The following is a 25,336-nucleotide window of genomic DNA, read 5'->3' as shown; positions in this document are numbered from 1 at the left end:
AAGCATAGACATTTGAGCACTTATTTTAAAATAATGGTTATGTTTCTTAAACTCTTATTCAGCCAAACATGTATAGGTAATTCTTCAGCAGCCAAAATGTGGCAGAGGTTTTAGAATAGATTCTTCTTTTATTTTCAGTGATTGTATTCATGCACTCTTGATTTGCTTTCCCTTCACACTCTTTCTCCTGGGATGTCTCTCTTATCTGAAGAATATTACTGTAGAAGTTCTAGCCTGAAGAGTAAAAAGCATCCCTGTCACTTCCTTCCCTCTCAACCCTTGAATTGCATGTAATCATCAAGTTTTACCTCCAGACCAGTCCCTATATCCATTCACTCCTGGGCCAGGCTGCTACTGTCTTTCCCTTATCTCTGATCATAGTCTTTTGACTGAACTTCAATTTCAGTTTCACTTTCCATCTATTCATTCCCCACACAGCAAAATAATTTTCTATAAAATGTAATTAGATATTAAAAGTTTTTCTCTCTTTTTAAAAATTTTTTGGAGAGGGAGAGTAGAGGGACAGGGAAGAGGTAGAAAGGCAATCTTAAGCAGGCTCCATATCCAGCGCAGAGGGCCACACTAGATCATTACCTGAGCTGAAACCAAGAGTTGGACACTCAATTGACTGAGCCACCCAGGCACCCCTAAAATGTAAGTTTTTGGTAAAGACTGTGTGGTAATAGGTATCACGGGAGCTGCAAAGCAGTAACTTCATGGGGACTTTTTTTTTTAAGTTAAAGAATGAAGTTTAAGTTAAAGAATGAAGTTATATTCTTCATTGACTTTAATTCTATGATAAGGAAAATACGTGAAGGTGCTCTAGTGATGTGTAAAGAAAACAAGGCCATAGAGGAGAATATATAAATTGTATGTGACACTAAAGAATTTTAAAGCACTCTTACATACATTATCTCATGTTGTTCACCCAAGAACATTGTGAGGGAAGCTTCATCATTCTTTTCATACAGATAAAGAAATTTATATCAATAAGTTTAGGAAAATATTCTTCTTTTTAAAAGATTTATTTATTTATTTTAAAGAGAGAGAGCAGTGAGAGGAGCAGAGAGTGAAGAGAGACTCTCAGACTCCCTGCTGAGCAGGGAGCCCAACACAGAGCTCCAGCTCATGACTCCAAGCTCATGACTTGAGGCAAAATCAAGAGTCTGATGCTTAGAGCAGCCCAGGTGGCTCAGCGGTTTAGTGCCACATTCAGCTCAGGGTGTGATCCTAGAGTCCTGGGATCAAGTCCCACGTCAGGCTCCCTGCATGGAGCCTGCTTCTCCCACTGCCTGTGTCTCTGCCTCTCTCTCTCTCTCTCTCTCTCTCTGTCTCTCATGAGTAAATAAATTAAAAAATCTTTAAAAAAAAGAGTGTGAAAAAAAAAAGGTGTGATGCTTAACTGACAGAGCCACCCTGGTACTCCAAGTTTAGAATATTCTAGGGGCAAAATTTCAAACTCCTGCTTTCTGATTCCTGCTTGGGAGATGTTTTTATACATTCCAAATGCTTTTATTTATAGGGGAATTTTACCTTGCATTTATTATACAGTAGATAGTTGCTGAAATTATTTTAAATGAGGTCTAATGGGCTTAAAAATTATAGTCATTATCATTTCTTAGCTATTAAAATTTCCAGGTATCATAGTGAGCACTCTCTATCCTACTTCTCATTATTAGTACATGTTAAAAAAAGAGAGAGGAAGCAAAGAAAGGGATAAAGTTATAAAAAAGAAAAGAAGGGAAAAGGAGGGAGAGAAGGAAGAGAAGAAGGAGGAGGAAAGATTTAAAAAATAGCCTGGACATCATGGAAGCTTATTAAAAATACTTTTCTATCAATAAAACAATATCACTGCTGCCATTCTTCCCTCTCAAATAATTACTTACTCATTTTTTTTCCACAAAAGGGTATTGATTTATCCACATCCATTTTCCTGGGGATGTAACATATAGTCCAATCCAACCAGGACTTCCAGGTTTTAAAGTCCTCTGTATGAACTCCTTAAAAGGAAATAGTATATTCATTTATTAATTTATTGAAAAAAATTTCAGTGCTCTCTATAGAATATGGCACTATGCCAGACATCGATGGAATGGTATATAATCATTTTTTTAAGATTTATTTATTTATTTATGAGAGAGAGAGAGAGAGAGAGAGGCAGAGACACAGGAGGAGGGAGAAGCAGTCTCCATGCCAGGAGCCTGACTAGGGACTCGATCGCAGGACTCCAGGATCGTGCCCTGGGCCAAAGGCAGGCGTCAAACCACTGAGCCACCCAGGGATACCCTATAATCATTTCTTTAATAAAGAATAGTTTTTTTAAAAAAAAAAATAAACAATAGTAATTATATAATGACTAATGAATGTTCAAAACAATGACTAAATCACCCATGCTTCTTAGAATTGCACCTAGCAATTCTTCCTTGGGTACTTAGATTCTGTTTTTGATCCCTTACCAGCTCTTTAAAAGTTTAGATCACTGGTAAATGTGCTTGTAGATTTGCACAATCATGTTGACTCTCGGAGGAGGGGGCAAGATGGCAGAAGGGTAGGGTCCCCAAGTCACCTGTCCCCAACAAGTTACCTAGATAACTTTCAAATCATCCTGAAAACCTACGAATTCGGTCTGAGATTTAAAGAGAAAACAGCTGGAATGCTACAGTGAGAAGAGTTCACGCTTCTATCAAGTACAACTTGTTTTTGGCCACTCTGCACTGAGCAAAATGACTAGAAGGAAAAACTCACCTCAAAAGAAAGAATCAGAAACAATCCTCTCTCCCACAGAGTTACAAATTTGGATTGCAATTCAATGTCAGAAAGCCAATTCAGAAGCACAATTATAAAGCTACTGGTGGTTCTAAGAAAAATAATGTTGACTCTCATTCCAAGTTTTAGAAGAAATTGAAAACATGTAGCATTTCTCTTGGTTCAGCAGCCAGTCTTTTGAGCACAAATAATTATTTCCTAAAGGAAAACATAGAAAGAAAATTAGACTTTACAGTCAAAAAAGTGTGAATAGTACCATATGTGATTAAAGGGCAGCTCTATTAGCAGAAGAAGAATGAGATTAATTCATTAATCTGTATATTTCTGGAATAGAAGCAGGATTTGGGGTCAGGGGTTGGGGAGAAAGAAGAATGTGACTTCTGACCCCCATAATTAGAAGTAACAAATATTTAATATTTTTGATTATTTATAACTAACATAAGTGAGAATTTATTGCTTAATCTCTACTATTTCATCTAATTCCTTTTCTTGAGGTTGTCCTTACAACCTGAACTTCATTTTCACGAGATTGCTTACCATCAGCATTACTTACATTATTGCCCTGGATATTTTGATCCACTTTCCTGTGCTTTTCATTCACAGTGTCTCCTTGAACTTGAATAGACCCTCCTTAGACTTCCCTTCCTTCTTCATCTAAATTAAACTTAAATTGTGCGGTTTAATTGTACTTCCATGTCAAAAACAAAGTCCTTGACCTAGTTGTTTGTGAACATCTCCTTGTCTTCTACCTGACTGGAGAGTTGTCAAGATGACTGTCATATTCATCTTTGAATTTCCTATCATATAGCCCTTTTATTATAGTATTTAATTGTTGAATGATTGAATTAAAGAGCATGTCATATTTTTCATTGCTAATATTTTAGTTTGTCATATATGAGCTTAAATTTTTATAAAAATTTATTTTAGGAAATTGAATTAATATGTGTAACTAAGATGGGAAATAAAAGTAACATCAGTACAGATGAGGAAGACTATCAAGGAATAATTTTGAATATATAAAACGTCATATATATTCTTAACCATTGATATATTTTGTACCAGGGCAAGCACTGCCAATCTTGAATAATTATAACTTTATAAAATATTTGTAGACTCAGGATAATTCAAATCTATTGTCAATTATACCAGTACATAGGCTGTGCATTAAAAAGTGTAAGATGACTTCAACTATTCCTCTCAGTTTATGACTTGAAAGAGACTATTTACTATTATTATCAAGAAGAGGTCATTTGGACTAAGTAATTGCATTATGTGACTATTGATAGAGTGGTCAATAAAGTATAGTTGTAGAGCTGCAAAACACACTAAAATGTTCTAAATGTTTAGTGTAATATATTAAAATGTAAAAAAAAAAAAAAGGATACAAAATGTGGATACCAATTGTCCAAAAGAATTATTACAGTGAACTCAGGTTCAAGTGTTATCTTTTAAAATAAGAAGAAATATCCTGGGGATGAGGATGGAATAAAATATTTATTGAGCAACACTCTGTACCAATTCCTGTCTCAGATGCTTTACATAATAATAACAACAAACACATAGAGCCACTATAGCGGGCCAGGTGGGTTTCCTAACATATTTAGTTTTTAAAACTATATGATAGAGGAACATGTTAAATGACACCATGGACATATGAGCAGAAAAATCCAGAATATGAAAAATTATACATAACCATGATCCATTCTTCTTTTTCTGACAAATAAATGGCAAAGAGAAAATAGAAGTAGGTAAAGAGGATCTACAGATTAAGAGACACAAGAGACATTTTAACCACATGCCAGTTGTGGTCTTTGTTCTGATTCTGATCCTAACAAATCAAATGAAAGAAACAAAAAAGACATTTTAACGCTGACTGGATAGTAAACGATCTTAAGCATTATTGATGATTTTGTTTTAGGAATTGTGGTGGATAGGATTAAAAAATTCTTAGGGAAGTTTTAAAATCTCTCAAGACTCCTGCCCTCTAGTGTATCCTCTGTATGAAATTCCCTTTCTTTTGGAGTCAGAACTGTGAATATGATAGAATATCATTCCCATGATTAAGTTATATAGTTTGGCAAGATGAGAAGATTTTAAAGACTACAGAAAGGTTCCCAGTCCGTTGATTTTGAGTAAATGAAGAGATTATCCCAGGTGGGCCTGACTTAATCAGATGTGAGATCTTAAGAACAGGACTGAGTCTTTTCTAAAGAGAAAGGTAATTTCTATTTTAGGAATTGGGTTTTCATGTTTTGAGAGACCAGAGTGACACATGGCAAAGAAATGAAGGGATTATATATGAGATTACAGTTGCCCTGGATGACAGCCAGCAAGAAAGAAGTGAATTCAGTCTTACAAATAGGAGTAACTGAATTGTACTAAAAGCCACATGAGCTTGCAAGAGGAACCTCAGCTAGAGAAAGATGTGTGATCTTGTTAACACCTAAACTATATCTTATGAGACCCTGAATAGAAGATTGAGCTACATTGTGCCCAGACTCCCAACCCATGGAAAATGTGAGGTAATAAATAATTATTGTCTTAAACTGCTAAGTATGTGGTAATTTGTTACATATCCAGAGAAAAGTAACACAGGATGTATAATGGTATTGTGTTTGTGTAAAGCAACAGGAGCCCTTAACTGTAAGAATTACATACTGATATATTTAAATATTAAATTCTAACAGGTATCAAGCTGATCATTGCTTTAATGTAATCTGGTTTGGGGAGTGATGATGGGGAAGACATAATTAATACTGATTAGATACTGACATGTTGATCCTGTTTGAAAGGTACATGGAGATTTATTATACAAGTCTTTACTTTTATTTTTCATAATCCAAATCTCAAAATATAATATCTTATGAAGTAGACTTTATTATTTTATGTGCATTATGGGCTGGCAAGCTGGAGACCCAGGGAAGAGGTGATATTGAAGCTCCTATACAAAAGCAGTCTGGAGGGCCAATTCCCTTTTCCATTGGGGAGCCTTAGTATTTTTTTTCTCTCTCTTAAGGCTTTTGATTGGTTGAATGAGACCCAGGCATAGTATAGAAGGTAATCTGCTTTACTCAAAATCTACTAATTTAAATGCCAATCTTATTAAAAAGTAATTTCACCGCAACATCTAGACCAGTTTTGGTCAAATATCTGAGTACTGTGTGTGGCCCAGCCAAGTCAACACTAAAATTAACCATCAACTTTGGTTTAATATTTAATATTAATACACTAAATATTCTATGATGTAGGTATTATATCCCACTTGAAAGTTTAGAAAATTCCTGTATAATCTGCCTAAATTCATGTGACCAGTTGGAATCTCTTCATTCAGACATAGAGCAGACAAAAAGGAACATTACCTGCTAGAAGGCTGATAATTACTTTCTGGGAGAAATCCATTCTTTTGTCTGTACTCAGTGCAAAGAAAAAAATATAGTGAGAAACATTTGAAAATGAATAGCAACCTACGTATGTGAGAATAAAAAGAACAAAACAAGGACAGTCAATTAAAATTCAAAGTCCCTTTCTTCTACTATTTTTACTCTTCTCTTTCCTGAGAAGTAGCCTTTTTTTTTTTTTTACCATATCTACTCCTACTCTTTAGGTGCTGATAACAATTCTAAATATTATGTGCATTCTTAAACTCCATATCTATTACTTTTTGTATATTATTTTCTTTTTCCTGCTGAACTTTTAAATTAATGTTATTTCTTCTTGGTCTAGACCAAAAAAACAAACAAACAAACTCCTTTTACCATATCAATTTCCTTTAGCATCTTGTAGCATTTTTGTAGATTGTTTTCATACAGCCTGAATTCATTGTTTTCCAGGAACACAGAACAGCTGATACGTGAAATGTCTTTTCATTACATTTTTTTAAAGATTTCATTTATTTATTCATGAAAGACACACAGAGAGAGAGAGAGAGAGAGAGAGAGAGAGGCAGAGACACAGGCAGAGGGAGAAGCAGGCTCCATGCTGGGAGCCCAACATGGGACTCGATCCCGGGACCCCAGGATCATGCCCTGGGCCGAAAGCAGGCGTTTAAACCGCTGAGCCACCCAGGCTGCCCTTTTCATTACATTCATGCACTAGTTTTACTTTAAAATCAGCACACACACACACACACACACACACACCTCTCCCTTCTTTATTTGTTCCAAATGTATGCATGAAAAAATTATTTTGCTTGATTATTCTTGTTTTAAACTTAAGTTAAAATCAAATTTATTCATAATTTGAAGGCATTACTACAATGGTGCCCTTTTATGTACATTTAAAAATCTGATGCCAGTTTCTCTTTGGGAGAAACTAATTCTTTATGTAAACTTTTAGGATCATGTCTTTATCCATGATGTCCTGAAATATGAAGTGGATAGATCAATTATCTATCTATCTATCTATCTATCTATTATCTATCTATCCACCTGTATCTATCTACCTATATCTATCTATCCATCCATTTATCATCTATCTATATCTATTTGCATATCCTATTCTGAATTTGGTAGGCTCCTATAAGCTGGAAACTCATGGTTTGGGGCTTTGTTTTTTTTCTCCTGAAAAAAAATTATAATATATAAATATGTAAATATACAAATATATAAATATACATATTTATTTTATTATTTCATGTCTATTTTTCCCCCTATTCTTTTAGAGAGACATCTTGTCTGGATGGACAATATTTTGTGTCTTTGTCTCAGATTTTTTTATACTTCTTGATATTTATTGATTTTTTTCTGGACACTTTTCTCTATACTCTGGGATATTTCATTAGCTACCACGAATTTTTAGATAGAAAGAACACAGGAAACAGTCAAGCTATGCAGTAAACCACTACACTACTCTCTTTTTCCACTCCAGAACCATAATAAGGGGACACATGCCTTTTGTACCAGCCACCACTCCACAAGTAAGGAGACCTCGTTTGTTCTAGTTATGTATCTCATTTGTTTTTGTTTTTTGATTTTGGTATGATATAGTGGCAAATGCTACTATGTGAGTGCAGTAAAAGGTTGTCAAGACAACAATCTAAAAGAGCATTCCTTAGAAAGTGTTCCAGCTAATTACTTTTCTTTAGACTTCTCTTTACATTTTGTACTCTCCTTTCTGAAAAAGAGCCCTGCCAGGGTTTTGCCATAAGAAATAGTTTCATCTGCATAGGGTTGTTTGCTGTACTTTCTTTACACTGTGATTCTCTCCATTGATTAATCCAATAGCACTATCCCCACTGCCTCTCATTTCCTTTCCAATGTTCTACCCTTTTCATACCCCGTGCTCTTATTAATTTATTCTAGTTTGATACATTTTGCTGGTCTAATCCAGAAACTTGGGAGAGAGTAGATGTAAATATTTATAGTCAATACTTTGTTTTGAACCTGGAAAATATTTTTAAACTGGTCAAATGTAAGCACAAATTTAATAGAAACAAATATTGAAATTGCTATTAATTTGTTAGAATAATATCACTAGGAAAAAATATTGTCCCTACTAATATTTTATCAGTGTGTCAAATTTCATTGATTTCTTCTCAATAACATCTTTCTCTAAAGCAATGATTATTGCACCAGTTATATATTTTATCACTTACATATTACAGAAAAGAGAAGTGAGTCTCAGCAGGTCAATGGTAGCCTGTAAATACCATATTTAGTGCCTAAAAGAGACCATATGTCCTGAATTTTGAAGGCTTAAAAAAAATCTAATAATTATTAAATGTACAACTAGAATTGCTGGTTAGCAGATACTAATGCTTACTTAGATGGACTCATGAAAACTAATATCAGTCATCTAATGTTGACTGTTATCTAGGTAGAGAATTTCATATTCTTAGAATTTGATTTCAAGTAAAAGTTGAACATATTTGAGGAATATTATTGGTTGACAACTTCCCAGTAAAAATGCTGTATAAAGTACAGAAAAAATACATTAAATAGAATATTTAGTTGGTCTTTAAAATATCTGATATTTTCCCTGTTGTATTAGGAAAAATACAAAAACAAATCTAATCACTCAAAACAAAAACAGATCCTTTACTTCTTTGTCTTCTTCAGTGAAGTTGCCTTGAGACTCACTCATATTCAAACATCTCATCTCAAAGGCCACTAGAGTTTATGTTTCCATGTCAATATTACATATAAAATAGAACCCATGTTAGCCCTACATTTTTAGGAATGACTGTTTCAAGAGAAAAAGAGAAAATTATAGAAATTCATGAATTGGAATTGGTCTAGTTGTTTCAAAAAGAACAACTATAGATTATGCTCATTAAATATCACTTTAGGGTAAAAAAGTCACAGAAGTACATTTAAAATGATTTTTAAATGGATCATTTGTCTTTTTAAACCATCACATTGGTACATTTAAATCATAATCTCTGAAAATAGTACCAATGAACACATACTCTTTTTGTCAAGATACATCACCAATGTTTGATAAAATGAGTCAACTTTTTAGTGGAGGCTCTTCATAAGAAAAGATGTTGAATAAATGTTAATTTTGTATTTGACTTTCTTAGTTTTTCTTACATTTAAAGTAATTTTGAATATTACCAATTTATTGCTACAATGTGGAGTTGATCTTGATATTAAGAGAATTAAAAATTGGGGTACCTGGGTGACTCACTTGGTTAAGTGTCCAACTTGATTTTTGGCTCAGGTTGTGATATCAGAATTATGAGATCAAGCCTCCCTATCAGGATCCCTCCCTGCCCCCAGTGGGCAGTCTGCTTGAGATTCTCTTTCTCCCTCTTCCTCTGACCCTCCCCCCCACTTGTGCACACATGTTCTCTTTCTTTCTTCTCTGAAATAATTTTTTTTTAAAATTAAAATATAAGTTCCCAAAGTGCAAAAGTAAATAAAAACTCCATACTCACCCCAAAAGTTCAGGCAAATCAGTGTGATCATAAAAATAAGGATCCCAATGCAGCTGCAAACTAGCATAAAACAATAATATTGTAGATACAGGGAGAAACCTAAAATATTGAGTTTTTTTGGTGAAGATTAGAGCTTATTTGATTATTCACTTTATAAAAATGTTCCTGTTTATTTTTATTACAAGATAATCCATGCTTATTATAGAAGTGACACTAAAATTTATGATTAATTGAAAATGAAAAATATTTATAGTCCAAATCCAAAGAGATGTTACTGTTATTTAACATGTTGGGTTGTATTGTCATTGTCTTGTTTTGTTAATTATTTGGTGATGGTCTTGATGACTTAAAATGATTTATTAAATTCTATTAACAAATTCACTTATTTGTTAATGAATTTATGTAAATAATATACATAATTTATAGTTAATGTAGTGTTATATATGTATTTATGTTAATATATAAAATATAAAAGAAAATGTATATTTTATATTGTCTACATAGAATACAATATATTAAATAATATAAATGTATTATATCTAGAATAATTCTAGATATAATATATATAAAGTTATTATAAATGGAATTATTTTTCTTAATTTTATTTTGGATTATTCCTTGCCATGTGCATATGTACTACATGTATTATTTATTTTGACAACTCATTGTTAGAAATAAAAGAAAGAAAGCATTTATTGAACTTCTATTATATACCAATCACAATACTAGTAATATTCATGCTATTTCACCTTTATACATGATATATTGTATTCTCCTGGATGATTTTTTGGACAGAAATCGGTGTCAGTCTAAGCATCATAGATCTCTGATTAATGGCACTTATATAGAATTCATGCCACAGTACTCCCTTGGGTCACAGTTGGCAGGAATGATCCCTTCACAAAGGAGGAAACAGGGAGCATCTAAAAACATTGAGTAGTAATATATATACATATATATATACATATACACATATATATACACACACAAGATATATATAAATATATATATTTTTTAGATTTAAAAGCTTTTAATGACATAGCATATATTTAACAGGGCAAAAGTTGAGAGGTATAGGTCAGACGATTGAACACTAGGCCAAGCGACCACCTCTCTGCTCAGGCCCGGCCTCTGGAGTTCATTCCTATCAATACCATTTTGATTGTGCAGTAAGATGAAAATTTTGTCATTACAATCGTTACAGTGACAAAGAAATGCAAGGTAATGAAGCTAATTATGACGCAGTGTGGCAACACACGAGCGAGTAACCATTAGAGTAACATGACTTTGTCCAGTAAATGCTTCAGTTCCACTTGTACACTTACCAATGATTTAAAGGGTTTATTATACATCTAGTATTCAATATATATAGTTATTCTCTTTCAGTTTTATGTATTTTCTATCACATCTGAGCACTTTTGAACAAGTTGGATATATATACTCTCCACAAACAAGGTGAACACAGATATCCTTTTGCATGCAGATATCGTAGAAAATTGTCTCAATCTAGCCATGCTAGTCAATTTGTCATCCTGGCCAAAGAGCAAGTCAAATAATCTGATATTCAGATGATTATTCCTCAGTTTTTGTTAGTTTATAAAAAAGCAAGGACTTAATACCAAACCTTGGTTGTACATTTCACAATTTAACTTTTGAGTTATAATAAAAAGTGCTGTTTCTCAAATCTGAGTACTATGTGTATGTTTTACTTTCATTTTTAAGGACTTAATGCATCTGATTATGTATAGTACACACTTCTAGAATGTCCTGTATGGAGTAAAACTTTTGAAATTTACTGATCAATTGTCTGTATTACAGAATAAATCCAAAAAAGTTTTTTTTTTCTTGCTTTTACTTCTGCTTTAGCAAAAGTAAAAAGGCCTCTACTTGGCTGAAAATCCTCAAAATACATTTCTGTGGTTTTATGATACCAATCCTGGCATAGAGATCTGCAGTTAACTGGTTCCAAATTTTGCTAGAAAGAGAAATTTTAAGCTCGTTCCCAATAAGATTATAGCTATAAATTAAAAATTATTTTTATACATATAAGCCAAAATATACATACTACATAAATCCAGATAAAGAGAGAGTTAAGTACCTAAAGTGCATTACCATAGCCCATTCTGGAATTCTTAACTGGCCATTGGCCAATATCTGGAGTAATATTAAGAAATCATTCTGCGAAATCTGTTATCACTCCTGCAAGAGCACTATTGTGTTATCTATATCTGCTTTATAATCAGAAATTTTTCTTTCTGGATTTAGTACCAGGATTAATCACATTTGTCTTAAGCATAGGTGTGACTATGATGCAAGCTGAATAATTAATAATGCTTCACTTACTCATCAAAACAAAGAAGTTTAGAAACAAATTTATAATGAGCACAAACATGCTGACATTACACACATTTTGCTAATTGCAGTCCTAATTTATTTTTCTTGCCTTATCCTTCTTTCGCTCACAATGTAAATAGATGTTTATTTCATATTTTATGTACCTATACTCAGATTTTATACATTTTTATTCACTTTATTATAAGGTGGCTTAGAAATTAAAGAAAAAGTAGTCAATAATTTAGTTTAACATCCACATAAACTACCATAAGAGAGGTTGGCTTTATTTTAAGTAAGAATTATGAGATTTAAAAAGAAAAAGATCTCCCACAAGGCCACACATTTACTCTGTGGGGCTTAGGATCCAATTTAGTCGATTTGATTCCAATGGTCCTATTTTTTTACTACATCAGAGTAGGTCACTAGTGAAAAAGGACGTGTTTGCTTCCTGATATTTAGAAACAAATAGCACATGAAGATGTTCAACAAGAGTCCAGAGGGTAGAGCTGTGGTTGTCAACAACAATTTCAGATTCCTGGCCCTTGTCCCAGCCTACATCATGGCTATTTCAACAGGATTGCTTTACAAATTCATTATAGACAGACTTAATTTAGATATCAATACATTGTTTATTAAACATATCTATAGAATCTGGGACAGATCTAAAAGCAAGCAAACACAGAAACAAACTTTGACCCAAATATAACAGCCCTAAGTACCGAAAGTTCGTTTTATTTTGCCCTTCTCTCATTTCCAATGGATTATTCTGCCAATCTTATGGATCTTTTGTGAAGATTAAAAAATACAATATGTATACATAAAAATGCTTTTTATGCTATAAAACACTATAGAATCCCTGCTACTCCCATCATTAGTACTAGATTTTTACTTTCCCAGGATGGTAGGTATCTTCATATATATATCCTACCCATATAATTGCATCCAAGAATCTTATATTTTGTAAGATGAATAATTTCTGTAAAAATGCTATTTTTGACCTTTTACTTGAAAATTATACTTTTTACTTATGCTATAACATTGAGGGGATTATACATCATTGTATTAGTATCTGTCTTTGTGGCTTGCAAAAATACTGCATTTTTCATGTTTGCACAAATCTAAACAATGTATCATAGACAATTTATGATCTTTTTTAAGTCCCAGAATATAATTAATTTTAATTCTTTAAAATATTCAAAGATATTAATCTTTTTAAGAGAGTAATGCAATTTTAAGCCGGAATTGGAATGAGGGAAGACAATATTCCTACCTTTATATTTCTGCCTGAATTTGAAACGATTCTTGTAATTCAATACCATATAGCCATCTGCATTCTCCATATTTTAATGTTATATTACCCAGAAAATAGTATAAAAGAAATGGAAAATACTTTTAGCCTTAGATATTTCTCCTAGGCACAATATACAAAAACTGAAAGGAAGCCCAAAAATACTCAAAATTTACTCAGGCATGGCTGTTTAAAACCACACAGGATGTGTTGATAAAATACAAATGAATAGCCAAGTTAATTTCTGGTTAAACTTCTGTATCTTCAAGGTAAAAGTGGCTATACTGTTCCATTTTTCAACAGATATTTATTGTGCATTTACCATGTACCAGCCAGTTGTCTGCAGTGTATTAGGAACATAATAGTGAACAGGATAAAAATGCCTGCTATCCTCATGCCTTTTATATTCTAGTAAAAGGAAAAAAATGAAACACACGAAATAAATATCAAACAAATGAGAGAACAGTGTCTAGCTAGTTCAGAATAAAATTTTAAATTATAAGAAAAATTATTAAAATTTTTTAAATTAAAAATAAAATAAATAAATAAAAGAAAAGAAAAATTAAACTATCCATCTTGCTAGTTGGGGGCACATCTGACCAATAGTCTAGAGAAAAATGCTTGTATGAGGCAAAACAAAAAATAATAGATCAGTAAGTCTCAAATTGCTGGGAACAAGAGTCATTATGAATAGAGTAACTTTTAAAAAATGTTTTTTTCAGAAAAATTCCTGGCAGAGAGATTTTTTTCCCTTAAGTGTGGACATTACTTTTATATCTCAACTTGCCTGGGCTACAGGGTGCCCAAATATTTGGTCAAACTTTCTGAGTGTTTTTGTCGAGATGGTTTTGGATGAGGTTCATATTTAAAGCAGTAGACTTTGAGGAAAGTACATTGCTCTCCATGATGTAGGTGGAACTCCTCCAATCAGTTGAAGGCCTGACTAGAACAGAAAGACTGGCCTCTTAAGAGGCTCTTAACTCTAGGAAACAAGCTGAGAGTTTCTGGAGAGGAAGTGGGTGGGAGATGTGGTAACTGGGTGACAGGTATTAAGGAGACATGATGTAATGAGCACTGGATGTTACATACAACGGATGAATCACTGAACTCATGCAAGACCCAGAATATGCAAATTTTCATCCAAGCTGCCTTAGAAACACTCCAGATTACATATCATTCATTCAATTTTTAGCCAGTGATCTGGATCTTTCATTTTCTTTTTCTAAGTTTTCTATTAGCCAGCCCTCACCACAAGGCCTATGATTACCTCCATACCAACCAAGGACCACACCATCATATACCCAAACCCTTCTACATTCCATTGTACTCATAGAAATTGATCCCAAATGAATATCTTAATATTTTGACAACCCATGTACCAAGGATCATCACCGCTCTATCTGCTTCTAGTCATTGAGTCCCCATTGTCCTCAGCCTAACTGACAAAATCCCATTCAAAAAATCTACTTCTTGAAGCCACTCAGTTACCAGTTTTTCTAGGAAGTGTGGTCCCTAGAAAACAAAGCCTGAGTGAAATACATCTAACTTTTTTTGCAGAAGTGCAACACAGGGAAACAGGAATGAGTGGTAGGGGGATGAGATAGGAAAAAAGAAAAAATAAAAAGTATAAGTTGAGCACTACTCAATATCAAGGATAATTTTTTTACCTCATAGGATCATCTTTAGAAAAGTCAGTTAAACTACTTTGTCTCAGGAGCAGAAGCAGAACAAGGGAGGAAAACTTATCCATTGCTCTAGTCCTTACTTTGGTAAAAAGTTTGCTCTACATGGCACTACCTTTATCACACTTGTGCATTATACACGTGTTCAAACAGAGGAAAATATCTTTCAGTGGCAACTGGTAGGTCATAGGTTGGGTGTTTCAGGATCACATAATGACAGCATCAGAAAAGATAATATTGGGCTTGCTTTGAATCAGTTGTCATAACAATTAGTCTAAATGGTTGTCCAAAATCCCTGAAAGAGTTATGACTACAACTGTCTGAGGTGGTTCTCAGGAGATGATCGATACAGAAACAATAGTAAAGTGAATATAAGGGAAATGGATACAGCATACCATAATTCTTTGTGTTTGCAGATGATGGCACTGCAAAAGATTTGTGGATACCAAGGTAAATTCATTTTGGAGTATGAGTCTACATTACAAGACATAGTGTTGCCCCATTCAATATGATAAAGTGTCAATGTAATCAATCTCCCACCAGGCTACCCAGCTGTCCTTCCCTGAATTGGTATCTTATATGAGACTTAGATTTAGCCTCTGTATTTGGCATGTTAGAAATTCATTAATTCCAAGTCATTGTTGGGTAGTAGAAAACCACATTGTTGATTCCATGAATGGTCTCCAGTTTGGCTGCCACGCTACTTTATAGTTGTCCATTGACCCAACATAGGTGTTTCTGGAGAGACTTCCAGATGTCCCCAACACATATCATTTTATCTACCTGATTACTGAGAGTCTCCTCTTCAGTTGTGGATATTACTTATTGGTATTTACACAAGGATGAATATCTTTACAGTTTGTGTCCATTCTGAATAATCCTTACATATACTTTTCCCCTAGATTTCTCTGTCATTGATTTTCCAATTTTGTTTTTTTGGAGTTCTTGACCAGCCATCTAACCCAACAATCTCTGACCATGAGCCAGTTTAGATTTATTTTTAAAAATATTTTATTAAAAATATTTTATTTATTTATTTATTTGAAAGAGAGAGAGCACAAGTGGGGTGGAGAGGTAGGAGAGGAAGAGAAGCAGACTTCCCACTGAACAAGGAACACAATGCAGGGTTCTATCCCAGGACCGCAAGATCATAACCTGAGCTGAAGGCAGATGCTTAACCAACTGAGCCACCCAGGTGCCCTTCCAGTTTAGATTTATATCTCTGGGTATTCATCTTTCCTGCCAGATGGACAACCAGATACATCACCCAAATTTCTATTTAATGTGAAGACTCACTTCTGTCTCTCAAAGTCACTCCCCCACCCAAAATTGGATTGTAGTGTGGCATCTATTTCTAGCTGGAATATATCTTATTTCCACTGATAAAACTTTTCGTTTTACATCTCCCCTATATGACCATATGGAATCTTTTCCAAAACCACCTCCCCACCCTACTCCAAGGCCCTATACATGGTTGAGGTGAAGAGAGAGAATTAATAAAAGATGCACCATGGAAATATGAGCCATCTGTTCATGTAGTTTATTGTGCTTTTTTGGAACTCTTCAGGCCTGGCCTCCAATATACTTATTTTGGATTTATGATAGAAAACTGTTGTGCATTTCTAAATTTAGGGTCCATGGGGTCAAACTAGTCAAATTAGATCAGATTCTTGCTGGTGAACATATACTGTAGTAGAGTCATAGGATGTTTACTGCTTATTTTGTTCACCAATTACAATTAGCATAATGTCATCAAAGTAATAAATTTATTTTAGCAATAAATTCTGAGCTATGTCCTGTTCTGAAATATAGCAAGATAATCTAGTATCCTCTGGGATATAGTATGGCAGAAATCAGTACAGCTAATAAATACCTGGGCTAGACACTTAAAGAAATGCTTATGGTATTTATGCTTGTAAATAAAAGCTAGTATTCCATTTTTGCAGAATGCAGTCATCCAAGAAAACAACTGGAAGCTTTCTGGGTTAGGTTTGTGAGAAGAAATGCCATAATGATATCTGTGGCCATGTTTCAATGTCCTTCAACAAGGGGGTCCAATCTTTCCTTTCCCCAAATGAGGGATTCCTGATCTGGGAAGAGCTTCAGCTAGTAACTATACTTAAGTTGAGGACTGGATAAGGGACAGTGAGCCACCTCCCTGAAAATTTGAGTTAAGATTCTTGTCAGGGGCCTCTGTGTGGGTCAGTGGTTGAGCCTCTGCCTTTGGCTCAGGTCATGATTCTGGAGTCCTGGGATCAAGTCCCACATCGGGCTCCCTGCAGGGAGCCTGCCTCACCCTCTGCCTGTGTCTCTGCCTCTTTCTCTGTGTCTCTCATGAATAAATAAATAAAATCTTAAAAAAGAAGATTCTGCTCAACATTCTTAGAATCTTCTGAGTGTATCAAGTAGCTCTTGAGTTCCCTTCACCCCCTCTCTAGGAAGCAAGTTCAAAATCAACTACCCCTTGTCACAGATCTCTGTGAATCAAAACTCTGATTACCAGTAAGTCTTTCTGGCTTATTGCAGAAATTGAATCCACTTAACCTTCAAATCAAATAATTACTAGTGGTATCAGAAATCTGATTCCACTGTAGCAATTTCCACCACATTTCTTTTCTTTTTTTTTTTAAGATTTTATTTATTTATTCATGAGAGACAATGAGAGAGAGACAGAGACACAGGCAGAGGGAGAAGCAGGCTCCATGCAAGGAGCCTGATGTGGGACTCAATCCCGAATCCCGGGATCACGCCCTGAGCCGAAGGCAGACGCTCAACCGCTGAGCTACCCAGGTACCCTCCACTACGTTTCTACAGATAACAATCACAATAGACCCTCGCCAATTGACTTTGACAATGCATTCTTAAGGTTTTGCTGCAAAACATGCCCTCTAGGTCCTCTGGGGGAATATAATTAAAATGGGGTTGTGTAGGTTGCACAGATTAGATTCATTTCAGCATAATCATTTTTCTGAGCCCTAAGATTCTATACTGTAGTTTGTGCTATGGAATTTCCAATATTTAAACATTGTTAACTATATCCAGGTTTTGGTAGCCAACCTAGCTAATCATTGATTTACCTCCTAGTGAAGCAAACATTAAATCCTAATTCAGTATCAAAAAATTCACCTTTGTCAATTCACCTATTTTATCCCATTGCAACAACATTCTTAGAATTCACTCCAATGTATGGTCTCAGGTTCTTATTAATACACATTAACTAGACATGTGATCCTACCTCTTAAAAAAAAGAAATTCCTCTATCCATTCTGTCCAAGATATTTGAATCTAGTTCTCTAACTATGAGTCTGATTGTAATAAGTGTTCATGGGATTGAATACTGAGATAGCTCAAAGATATCCAATTGAGAAATATCTCGATTTGAACATGTCTAAAGTTTATACCATAATTTTACATAATTTTCCCCACGTCCTCGCCAAATTTCAATTTGATTTTATGGCACATTTTTAGTCTGATAAGCTGTTTTATTATGCTATTTTACATTTCTTGGATTTCCCTTGACACCTTTGTTCTTGAGAAAACACCAGAAGTATGACTGGACAGTCACTCCATAAAGAGTGACTTATGGAGTCACTCATGCTCATCAGCCATATCATCAGAAGCCAGAAATAGAGAGAGGAATGCAGCAGCAGAGACACTGTAAATCTGAACTAAAGATGAACGAGGCAGGCTGAAATTAAATGTTTTCAGACTGTTGGGGTTCTATAAACTTTATCCTTCAAAAAGAAAGAGGGATAACCTAAAGATTATTTTTACAGTGGGGCTGTCACTCCCACCACAAGCCCAGAACATACGCCAAGAGGAGAAAGTGGGGAATGGAGAGGGACAAGGCTGTTTCCTCCTCAATTTCAGAGTGTGGAGCAACTTCCTCAGTTTCAGATAGTCCCTACTCAGGGCCTCAGGGACAAGGCTGCCACTCAACTGAGAAACACAGGGCCCTGGGGATTACATTGCTCATCAGTGGGCCCACAGAGGAGGGTGTTCAGCCAGAGGATTGATTACTCTTGAGCCCTACTCAAGTGGGAAATTTCCTATGTTTTGGACTTGCTTGGAGCCTGTCACTCCTCTATTCTTTCCAAGTTCTCCCTTTTGGAATAAGAATAAGCCAACCCCACTATTGTATCTTATAAGTACATGTCTTGCCTGTTTTCAGTTTCACAACTAAAGAGGAATTTTGCCTCAAGATGAATCACACTTGGAAGTTCACCAAACATAATTTAGATAAGACGTTGTACTTGGAATTGATGCTGGATAGGTTAAGACTGAGGCTACTGGGATGGAGTGAATGTATTTAACATGAAGAAGGATATGTTATTTGAAAGGCCAGAGGATGGAATATGATAAACTTTTGTCTCTCCAGATTCATCTTATTGAAGCTCTAACCTTCATTGTACTGTATTTGGAGATAGGGCCTTTCAGGAGATAATTAAGGGTAAATGAGGACATACGGTTGAGGCTTAATCTGAAATGACTGATGTCCTTATAAGAATGGATGAGATACCAGTAAGCACTCTGTCAGTCCATGCCTGCAGAAAATGAGTAATATGAGGAAATGGTGAAAAGATAGCCATCTGCAAGCGTGGTTTCACCAGACATCAATTCTCTGGTACTTTGATCCTGGGCTTCCAGACTCCAAAACTGTGAGAAAATTAATTTCTGTTATTTAAGTCACCCAGCCAGTTATAGTTTGAAATGGCAGTCTGAGAAGACTAATATAAGTCCCTTTAGGATTGGATTGAGTGAATCATTATGATTTATGCTAGCCATGGTATTGAACGGGATCTTCTTTCTGAGGATCTGTCTTTTCCTTTAATAATTGGGCCCTGAGTCAGAAAACCAGCTCAGGAGGAGTAGAATTCTAGGAGTAGAATGAAGTAATAGTTTATAACTTTGAGGTTATGGTTTCCCTTAGCCTAGTGATCATCCATTTTTGGTTTATTTATTTCTATTGCAGGGGTTGAGCAAAACCCAGTGGTATGCTTGCAAGGTCTGACTATTAAATTTTCAGGACTTTGTGAGACAATCATTAAATATAGTTATAATTAAAAGTTACATTATCTAAAGCTAAAATTAAATAAACTGTATTAAAAACAAAGATAAATACTTAGCATCACTCATTTCTGGTTATTGAGCTGTGCCATTTGCCTTCTCTACTCCAAGATCCTATCAGTTTCAATGCTATCCATAAATCCAATTCTGTGAAAACATCTCCTATTGCAATCCTTGGTCTAGAGAATAAAGCTGCAGAATGTTTCTCAGTGATGTGTATGTTCTTCTGCCAGTGTATATCTTATTGCTTTGTTAATAGGCTGCCCAACATACCATCCCATACTACGCTTGGTGGATTTTCTGTCCAGAGTATGTCCATTACGGAATGCCAACTGGTGTAAGGATTTTTGTATGTTTATCTTCTCTTTTACTATCTCCCATAGCTATTCTGGCATTTTACTCTGCTTAGGATGGGCTATTACTTTCTTCAATCTTCTTGGAGATAACAGTTTATCAGCACCATCACATTTTGCCAATTTATTAAATCTTATTTCTTAAGAGTACTCCATTGTTGATAAAATCTCTCTCATCCAGCTTTGTGTTTCTCTCTTTATCTATAACCCTTGGAATCCAATCACATTGTGGGTGCTCTAGATTGTCATTGCATATTGGTGAGGTCTTAAATTTCTCCTGAGTATCAAGGCTAACAGTTAATCTTAGTTATTGTCCTTATGATCAGGAGGGGAAGGAAGAGATGATTGTAAGGAGGATGTGCACTTTCTTTGATGGCAGAAGACTCAGTATCATCTTTAAGCAAGGATAAACTTTAGACTTTAACAATGGAGATTATGCCACTTTCAGGTTTATTAGATTTAGAGAGTTCTAGATTTTTAAGACAAATATAAGATATATATCTTACAACTCATTAAAAAGACAAATCATCCTATAAAAATTGGCAAAATATCTGAGTAGAGAGCTCACAAAAAAGATATATTAATTGCCATAAGCACATGAGAAAATGTTCAGCAGATTATCAGAGATAAGCAGCTTAAAACTTAAAACTACATTTGGATACCATCACATACCTACTGGAATGGTGAAAATTAAAAAGATATATCAGATGTTGCTGTTGATCTGGAAGAAAGAACTGCAACTGTTCTACATTAATGGAGGGAATGGTACAAACCCTTTAGAAGATATTTTGTGTTTATAAAATTAAACACATATTTTTGTTTTTAAAAACAGCTTTACTGAAGTATAATTAATATGCAAAAATGCACATATTTAATGAGTACAATTGGTGAGTTTGGACATATGCAAACACCCATGGTACCATTATCACAATCAAGATAATAGACATATCCATCACCTCTCAGATCACATGTTGAGTATTCTTGTCACAAAAAATACAAACATATTTTTTATATGACCTAGCAAATGCACTACTAGGTATTTCCTCAAAAGATTAGAAAAGAAATGTTCACAGAAAGACTAACAGAAATACTGATGCTGGTTTTATTTATGAGAGTCAAAAAGTGCAAACAACCAAATAGAGTCATGGATAAGCAAATTATTATACATTCACACAATTAGATTCTACTCCGTAATGAAAAGGAACTGCTGGTCTATGCCACAATCTGGATGAAACTCAAAAACATTTTACTGTGCAAAAGATAACAGACTCACAAGGGTGCATGCATACCATTCTATTTATATAAAATTCTAAAACCAGCAAAATTCATCTCTGTTAATAGCTTAGTGGCTGCCTGGTTTGTGGGATGAACTGTAAAGGTACATTAGGAAACACTTTGAGGTGATGGAAATGTTTTATATTTTGAGTGAAATTTCATACCTTAATTGCTTTTCCTTAGGAACAAAACTAAATTTCACTCAGCCATGATAGTGCAATCCCTATATTCTCCTATATGTGAATTTCTAATAGTCCTCTGGATAGAATATTTTGGTGATGACATACGTAGAAATGTTCATTCCTCCCCAATTTTGTAGTCTTTTTTTCTGTCTCAAAATGGAAGGAACGATCTTGTTATCTGCATTTTTATCATGAATAATTTTGAGTGATGATAGAAGTGACCAGAGCTGTATATTTAAGGCCATCTGGAAGAGTTTAATCCTGTATAAAATGGGATTATTCTTTTCACATTTTTTTCTTTTCATTTACTTTTTGTCTACTCTCCTCTCCATTCTCATTTCCTTTTCCCTTCAGTGTCCCTGTCAGAACAAATGTGGTGTTAATCCTGAAGCAGCTTGTATGACATCACCTGCCTCTGTAGATTTTTTTAATGTATTTATTGAAAGGATATGAAACATTTGAAAATTCTTATGAGGACAGATTTGAAAAGGAACCTATTTCCTGACAACCTAACACTAGCCTGATAGCACTACTGTCTTGAATATTGATGGTAATGTTCTGAGTATCTTTTATTTTCCTTTTTGTCTTTTTTTTTCCTGTTTGTGTAGAGGTGTGTGGGTGTGCATGCAGCCATGATTGTGTCTGAGAAAGAGAGAAAATTGTTTTTGTTCTTGCTTCAGTAGCCAGCTTGAAGCATAGCTTTCTTCTCTTTGATTTCGTCACCTTTAAGATTGTCTTTCTAAACATATGATTATTGTGTCTGAGCAAATGTCTAAACACAAGTCTTAAATCATGCCTTTTAATTAATTAGTATCCTTATCTCCTACGGCCCTGGAAGTGCCCCGGTTATGTTCTTGAAACAATTGAAAAAATAGCCTCTTGAATATATTTTTGTTCAATAAGGATCTTCTGCTGAAAAAAATAGGAAAATATGAGCCTGTTAGTTCTTTACTTTTAAGTAACTTCTTCCGTCTTTAGTAAATGGTGTTTGTTTTGTGTGTGTGGTTTCCTTTTTTTTTTTTTTTTTCATTTTACAGAAGAAATTGTGGTTAGGTAATAGCGAGACTCAATCAGACACATTTTTACTTTCATTTTAAGAAATATTGCTTAAAATTGTTTTGCTTTTCTAAAATAGAGTAACGAGTTTGGAGCTGCTATAAAAAAGACTAATAACATTTTTGCATTATATTTAAAGCTTTGCAGAGAGGTTTTGGAAAGGATGACAGGAAGCCTGGTAGTTTCCCTCATTGATAACAGCAATCAAGGAACCGATGCAAAGAAGCAAGGTAAGACATTTAAAGTTGTTCAGAATGAATGTTATTGATGGAAATTATCACACGTAATGCACATGTCAAAAGCTTTCCAAGGTATGGAACAGATTTTGTTATTTTTTTTTTCCATTGAGGACGAAAAATCCTTTTTTGAGTTAATATCTCCATAAAATGAAATTTGTAACAATAAAATTCAGATTTGTAATTGGCTATTTTGTCTTTTTTTTTTTTTTTGCTATTTTGTCTTATAAATGGAGATTCACTGTATCTTATTTTAACTGGTAGTGGAGAGGGATTAACTACAGCTCAAAACTGTTCAAGATTTAATTTCATTTTTACTAAGTATTTAATAAAACCAATACTGGAGAAAATGTTAAATTTGATACACATACTCATTCAAGGCCCAGAATGCAGACACAATATGAAAACTTTGGCCAAGATTTCTAATGTTGTAAAAGATTGTTTATGGATAGTGAGTTGAGTCAAGCTAAACCAGGCTTTAGGGTTTCTTAATAGCAGAAAGATGATCTCCCTATCGGGCTCTTATATATAATCACTAGTATTCTGATATCCTTGAAGTTGTCTCTGGCAATCTTAAGAAAGATAAGCAAAGAAAATGCACTTTACAACTAGAAAGGAGAAAACAATTTGGTAGCTTTGGACATACTAACTAGCAAGTTCAGAATATGTACGATCTAAACTCTAAATCTAGCAGAAACAATCTTTCAAAGTTATTTTAACAGCAGTATTTCTAGTCAAAATATGGTGAAGAAGAGAGGTAATAAAGCTAAAATGCATTAAATCAATTTAGAGGCTCTGATGGGTTCTAAATATTTGCTGTTTAATTTATTTTCAAATACCAGGACATGCAACCAGCAAGAGTTACTGTTACTGCAGTTCATATAGGATGTATAAATACTTATTCTTCATTTTTTTGACAATTTAATAATTTTGTTTAAGATTAGATCAAAGAGGGCTGGGGACAATGGGATTAAATATTAGACGATAACATGAAAATATTGGAATCAAAAGTTTTGAGAATGCTCTTTAGTCACTCATAAAATCTGTTAGTCTCTATCTCAGAGATCAATCAACAATATGAATTTATATATTTCAGGTATAAGTAAATGATATATAGTATATAAATATAGTCTGTAGTTTACTAAATAATATTATGTATATGTATAATATTATACATAGCATTTATAGATATATAATTTGAACTTAAACACCATTGTAATAGTTAATGATTTTTATAGTAACTTATAATTTATTTTTTAATATTTTATTTTCTTAATATTTTCTTTTATATTCGGTTATATTTCTTTTATATTCTTAATATTTTCTTTTATAATGTTCTTTCTGCTTCTTGGTAACTTATGATTTTTTTTTCCATAGCTGTCAGCTAGGAAAAAGTGTATTTTTTTAGTTTTAAATTCATTGGTCACCCTGGAATTTACCTCTTAACCTCTCCTTGGAAACGATCATTGTCAATTTTAGTACATATGCTGCCAAAGCCGGAGCACAGGAGATCAGAGTCAGAAATGAAAAGAAATGACTTGAGTCTGATGCTTTTCCATGGGGAAAGTAACTGGAATCCTTAGTTGTTTAGATTATGTTTAGATTATGATAGGGATGAGTTTAGAACTATTTTAGTTACATTGTTAATTAAATAGGCTTTTATTGTTATCTATTTTTTACATCCCTTGTTAACACATTGTGAGGGTGAGCAACTTGTTTGAAATTCATCTCTCACTACTAAATTCATAGTGGGAAACCAGTACTTTCTGTTCTTCTTGGTTTTTGGATAATTTGTGCAGTGTACAGGTATTGATCACTGAGCCTAAGGGTATAGAGAAGGAGCTTATAAAATAAAAGCTATTTATGCTGAATGTAGAAAAGTAGATTTCAGGGCTCCGGAAGTGGACAGATTAAATAGAGAACAAACATGTAGCGTGTTTGTTTAAATATGTACCTGCATATTAGGAAGTGCAATAAATGTTCAGTTCATCAGTGTCCTAAATCAAACTAAAGGTCACTCCAAATTGGCACCCTCCTGAGAGTGTTATATGATATTTTTTAGCTTTTATGTGGCATCAAAGTACCGAGAGAGTCTTCAGTCATCTCTTTTCTCTTATTATTTATGAGAAGATATATGCCAACATCAATTAGCCTTTTGGTTCTAGTCCCACTGTTTCTGTGCTACACTTATAACAAAGGCCACACTGTTTCTTTGCTACG

At 34.1% G+C, this 25,336-nt stretch overlaps 1 protein-coding gene across 5 annotated transcripts in view; it reads left to right on the top strand.

Annotated features, from left to right (window-relative positions):
* The window catches only part of CLEC2B (C-type lectin domain family 2 member B), a 54,830-nt gene that overhangs the window by 9,117 nt on the left and 20,377 nt on the right, over nucleotides 1–25,336 (top strand). For 2 of the 5 annotated variants that reach the window (XM_038576756.1, XM_038576757.1), the window contains exon 3: nucleotides 23,020–23,110. In XM_038576756.1, the coding sequence (XP_038432684.1) occupies nucleotides 23,020–23,110 (91 nt within the window). Of the gene's footprint in view, nucleotides 1–22,228; nucleotides 22,375–22,589; nucleotides 22,764–22,836; nucleotides 22,878–23,019; nucleotides 23,111–25,336 lie in introns of those variants that run through there. The other 3 variants (XM_038576758.1, XM_038576760.1, XM_038576759.1) reach the window with 3 other exon arrangements.

The sequence above is a fragment of the Canis lupus genome, chromosome 27 (assembly GCF_011100685.1).
Source record: "Canis lupus familiaris isolate Mischka breed German Shepherd chromosome 27, alternate assembly UU_Cfam_GSD_1.0, whole genome shotgun sequence".
Taxonomy (NCBI): Eukaryota; Metazoa; Chordata; class Mammalia; order Carnivora; family Canidae; genus Canis; species Canis lupus.
This window is presented reverse-complemented; position numbering and strand designations above follow the sequence as displayed.